Source organism: Carcharodon carcharias, chromosome 27 (assembly GCF_017639515.1).
Source record: "Carcharodon carcharias isolate sCarCar2 chromosome 27, sCarCar2.pri, whole genome shotgun sequence".
Lineage (NCBI taxonomy): Eukaryota > Metazoa > Chordata > Chondrichthyes > Lamniformes > Lamnidae > Carcharodon > Carcharodon carcharias.
Window position 1 is genome coordinate 4607392 of NC_054493.1, and position 5703 is coordinate 4613094.

Here is a 5703-nt window from a genome sequence, read left to right on the forward strand (position 1 = left end):
ATGGGGGAGGCAAAAGCAGACCTGGGGGGGGTGGTGGTGGGGGTGTGGCTCACCGGATTCACCGAAACTAGCCCACCCACACCCCTCCCCACGATCAGCAGAACCAGAACTGGCTCCCTCCAGAGAGGGTGGGCTGGTTCCCGGTGTGTTGGGTGCGGGGTGGGGGGAGGGGAGATGGGGGGTGGTGCCGAGGTTCTCGGAAGGGGGGGGCGGGGTGGTGTGCGGGGGGGGTTAGTGCTAACCGGGAAGAGGTGAGCGCATAACGCGCCCGGTTAACCGCATACCCCATCGCCCACCGCAAATGTCCGGCAACTTCCCAGTCCCACGCCAAACCCCTCCATCCCCCACCTCCCTCACCGCTAGGGCCTCGAATGGGACATGCCGCCCTCCGGCATTTGGCGGAAGAGGCCTCGGAGGGTGTCGAGCTCCTGGGTGAGCTGGTCGACCTTGGAGCGCAGACGCTCGTTCTCGGACATGTACTGCATGGCCTTCTGTTGGGTCTCAAGGTTCCGGCGCTTTGCCTTGTCCCGGCTCTTGCGCACGGCGATGTTGTTCCGCTCCCGGCGCAGCCGGTACTCCATGCTGTCCTTGTTCACCAGCTTCTTGGACTTCGAGGAGACGGAGGGGCGTTCCGACATCAGGGGAGCGGAAGCAGGTCCGGAGCCGGAGGAGGGGAGCGGTCCCTTTAAGAGACGGGAAGAGAGGCAAAGATGTTACACATCGCGGCCGGAGGAACGCCGACCGGTCCAGGGACCCGGACTGACCCTCCGACAGGGCGGATCTCCCTCAGCACTGAACCTCCGACAGTGCGGCTCTCCCTCAGCACTGACCCTCGGACAGTGCGGCTCTCCCTCAGCACTGACCCTCCGACAGTGCGGCTCTCCCTCAGCACTGACCCTCGAAAAGTGCGGTCTCCCTCATTATTGAACCTCCAACAGTGCAGCTCTCCCTCAGCACTGACCCTCCAACAGTTCAACTCTCCCTCAGTACTGACCCTCCGACAGTGCATCTCCCCAACAGCACTGACCCTCCTACAGTGCAGCTCTCCCTCAGCACTGATCCTCCGACAGTGCGGCTCCTCCCTCAGTACTGACCCTCCTACAGTGCAGCTCTCCCTCAGCACTGATCCTCCGACAGTGCGGCTCCTCCCTCAGTACTGACCCACCGACAGTGCGGCTCTCCCTCATTACTGACCATCCAACAGTGCGGCTCTCCCTCTGCACTGACCTTCCCTCAGTGTGGCTCTCCCTCAGCACTGACCCTCCGATAGTGCAGCTCTCCCTCATTAATAACCCTCCGACAGTGCGGCTCTCCCTCAGCACTGACCCTCCGACAGCGCGGCTCTCCCTCAGCACTGAACCTCCGACAGTGCGGCTCTACCTCAGAACTGACCCTCCAACAGTGAGGCTCTCCCTCAGCACTGACCCTCTGACAGTGCAGCTCTCCCTCCACACTGACCCTCCGACAGTGCGGCTCTCCCTCAGTACTGACCCTCCGACAGTGCGGCTCTCCCTCAGCACTGACCCTCCGACAGTGCGGATCTCCCTCAGCACTGACCCTCAAACAGTGCATCTCTCCCTCAACACTGACCCTCAAACAGTGCATCTCTCCCTCCACACTGACCCTCCGACAGTGCGGCTCTCCCTCTGCACTGACCCTCTGACAGTGCGGCTCTCCCTCTGCACTGAACCTCTGACAGTGCGGCTCTCCCTCAGCACTGACCCTCCGACAGTGCAGCTCTCCCTCAGTACTGACCCTCCGACAGTGCAGCACTCCCTCAGCACTGAACCTCCGACCCTGCAGATCACCCTCAGCACTGACCCTCCGACTGTGCAGATCTCCCTCAGCACTGACCCTCCGACAGTGCGGCACTACCTCAGCACTGACCCTCCGCCCTTGCACCTCTCCCTCAGCACTGTCCCTCCGACAGTGCGGCTCTCCCTCAGCACTGACCTTCCAACAGTGCAGCTCTCCCTCAGCACTGACCCTCTGAAGTGCGACTCGCCCTCAGCACTGACTCTCCGACAGTGCGACTCGCCCTCAGCATTGACCCTCCGACAGTGCAGCTCTCCCTCAGCATTTGCCCTCGACAGTGCGGCTCTCCCTCAGCACTGACCCTCCGACAGTGCGGCTCTCCCTCAGCACTGACCCTCCGACAGTCCGGATATCCCTCAGCACTGACACTCCGACAGTGCTGCTCTCCCTCTGCACTGACCCTCCGACAGTGAGGCTCTCCCTCAGTACTGACCCTCCGACAGTGCGGCTCTCCCTCAGCACTGACCCTCCGACAGTGCGGCTCTTCCTCGGCACTGACCCTCCGACAGTGCGGCTCTCCCTCGGTACTGACCCTCCGACAGTACGGCTCTACCTCAGTACTGACCCTCCGACAGTGCAGCACTCCCTCAGCACTGAACCTCCGACCCTGCAGATCACCCTCAGCACTGACCCTCCGACTGTGCAGATCTCCCTCAGCACTGACCCTCCGACAGTGCGGCACTACCTGAGCACTGACCCTCCGCCCTTGCACCTCTCCCTCAGCACTGTCCCTCCGACAGTGCGGCTCTCCCTCAGCACTGACCTTCCAACAGTGCAGCTCTCCCTCAGCACTGACCCTCTGAAGTGCGACTTGCCCTCAGAACTGACTCTCCGACAGTGCGACTCGCCCTCAGCATTGACCCTCCGACAGTGCAGCTCTCCCTCAGCATTTGCCCTCGACAGTGCGGCTCTCCCTCAGCACTGACCCTCCGACAGTGAGGCTCTCCCTCAGCACTGACCCTCCGACAGTCCGGATCTCCCTCAGCACTGACACTCCGACAGTGCTGCTCTCCCTCTGCACTGACCCTCCGACAGTGCGGCTCTCCCTCAGTACTGACCCTCCGACAGTGCGGCTCTCCCTCAGCACTGACCCTCCGACAGTGCGGCTCTTCCTCGGCACTGACCCTCCGACAGTGCGGCTCTCCCTCGGCACTGACCATCCGACAGTGCGGATCTCCCTCAGTACTGACCCTCCGACCGTGCGGCTCTCCCTCAGCACTGACCCTCCGTCAATTCGGCTCTCCCTCAGCATTGTCCCTCCGAAAGTGCGGCTCTCCCTCATCACTGGCCATCCGACAGTGCGGCTCTCCCTCAGCGCTGACCCTCCGACAGTGCTGCTCTCCCTCAGCACTGACCCTCCGACAGTACGGCTCTCCCTCAGCACTGACCCTCTGACAGTGCAGACCTCCCTCAGCACTGACCCTCCGAAAGTGCGGCACACTCTCAGCACTGACCCTCCGACAGTGTGGGTCTCCCTTAGCACTGACCCTCCGACAGTGCGGCTCTCCCTCAGCACTGACCCACCGATAGTGTGGCTCTCCCTCAGCACTGACCCTCCGACAGTGCGGCTCTCCCTCAGTACTGACCCTCCGACAGTGCTGGTCTCCCTCAGCACTGACCCTCCGACAGTGCGGCTCTCCCTCAGCACTGACCATCCGACAGTGCTGCTCTCCCTCAGCACTGACCCTCCGACAGTGCGGCTCTCCCTCAAAGCTGACCCTCCGACAGTGCGGCCCTCCCTCAGTACTGACCCTCTGACAGTGCGCCTCTCCCTCAGCACTGACCCTCAGACTCTGCGGCTATCCCTCAGCACTGACCCTCCGACAGTGCGGCTCTCCCTCAGCACTGTCCCTCCGACAGTGCGGCTCCCACTCAGTACTGACCCTCAAACAGTGCTGCACTCCCTCAGCACTGACCCTCCGACGGTGCGGCTCTCCCTCAGTACTGACCCTCCGACAGTGCGGCTCTCCCTCAGCACTGACCCTCCGACAGTGCGGCTCTCCCTCAGCACTGACCCTCCGACAGTGCGGCTCTCCCTCAGCACTGACCCTCCGACAGTGCGGCTCTCCATCAGTACTGACCCCCCAACAGTGCGGCTCTCCCTCAGTGCTGACCCTCCGACAATGCAGATCTCACCCGCTACTGACCTTCCGAAATTGCTCTCTTCCTCCCTTCTAACACTCAGACAGTGCAGCATTCCCCCAGTAATAACCCTCTGATAGTGCAGCGATCCCTCTGCACTGACCCTCCGACAGTGCGGCTCTCCCTCAGCACTGACCCTCCGACAGTGAGGCTCTCGCTCTGCACTGACCCTCCGACAGGCCGGCTCTCCCTCAGCACTGACCCTCCGACAGTGCGGCTCTCCCTCAGTACTGACCCACCGACAGTGCAGGTATCCCTCAGCGCAGGCACTCCGACAGTGCGGCTCACCCTCAGTACTGACCCTCAGATAGTGCGTTTCTCCCTCATCACTGACCCTCCGACAGTGCGGCTCTACCTCAGCACTGACCCTCCGACAGTGCTGCTCTCCCTCATCACTGACCCTCCGACAGTGCGGTTCTCCCTCAGTACTGACCCTCCGACCGTGCGGCTCTCCCTCAGCACTGACCCTCCGTCAAGTCGGCTCTCCCTCAGCATTGTCCCTCCGAAAGTGCGGCTCTCCCTTATCACTGACCCTCCGAGAGTGCAGCTCTCCCTCAGCAATGACCCTCGGACAGTGCGGCGCTCCCTCAGCACTGACCCGTCGACAGTGCAGCACTCCCTCAGTACTGACCCTACGACAGTGCGTCTCTCGCTCAGTACTGACCCTCCGACAGTGCGGCTCTCCCTCAGCACTGACCCTCCGACAGTGCGGCTCTCGCCCTGCACTGACCCTCCGACAGTGCGGCTCTCGCCCTGCACTGACCCTCCGACAGTACGGCTCTCCGTCAGAACTGACCCTCCGTCAGTGCGGCTCTCCCTCAGCACTGACCCTCCGACAGTGCGGCACTCCCTCAGTACTGACCATCCTACAGTGCGGCGCTCCCTCAGTACTGACCCTCCGACAGTGTGGCTCTCCCTCAGCACTGATCCTCAGACTCTGCGGCACTCCCTCAGCACTGACCCTCCGACAGTGTGGCTCTCCCTCAGTTCTGACCCTCCGACAGTGCTGCTCTCCCTCAGCACTGACCCTCCGACAGTGCGGCTCTCCCTCAGTACTGACCCTCCGACAGTGCGGCTCTCCCTCAGCACTGAACCTCCGACAGTGCGGCTCTCCCTCAGCACTGACCCTCCGACAGTGGGGCTCTCCCTCAGCACTGACCCTCCGACAGTGCGGCTCTCCCTCAGCACTGACCCTCGGACAGTGCGGCGCTCAATCAGCACTGACCCTCAAAATGTGCGGCTCTCCCTCAGCACTGACCCTCCGACAGTGCGGCTCTCCCTCAGCACTGACCCTCCGACAGTGCGGCTCGCCCTCAGCACTGACCCTCCGACAGTGCGGCTCTCCCTCAGTACTGACCCTCCGACAGTGCGGCTCTCTCTCTGCACTGACCCTCCGACAGTGCGGCTCTCCCTCAGTAGTGACCCTCCGACAGTGCGGCTCTCCCTCAGTACTGACCCACCGACAGTGCAGGTATCCCTCAGCGCAGGCACTCCGACAGTGCGGCTCACCCTCAGTACTGACCCTCAGATAGTGCGTTTCTCCCTCATCACTGACACTCCGACAGTGCGGCTCTACCTCAGCACTGACCCTCCGACAGTGCTGCTCTCCCTCATCACTGACCCTCCGACAGTGCGGTTCTCCCTCAGTACTGACCCTCCGACCGTGCGGCTCTCCCTCAGCACTGACCCTCCGTCAAGTCGGCTCTCCCTCAGCATTGTCCCTCCGAAAGTGCGGCTCTCCCTTAT

The 5703-nt window shown here is 62.8% G+C and overlaps 1 protein-coding gene across 1 annotated transcript; it reads right to left on the bottom strand.

Moving 5' to 3' along the window:
• Positions 1 to 281: 281 nt before the first annotated feature.
• Positions 282 to 664, bottom strand: LOC121270633 (CCAAT/enhancer-binding protein epsilon-like). Its single transcript, XM_041176023.1, has one exon. The coding sequence runs from the start codon at positions 636 to 638 to the stop codon at positions 360 to 362; it is 279 nt and encodes a 92-aa protein (XP_041031957.1). The 5' UTR covers positions 639 to 664; the 3' UTR covers positions 282 to 359.
• Between the last annotated feature and the right edge of the window lie 5039 nt (positions 665 to 5703).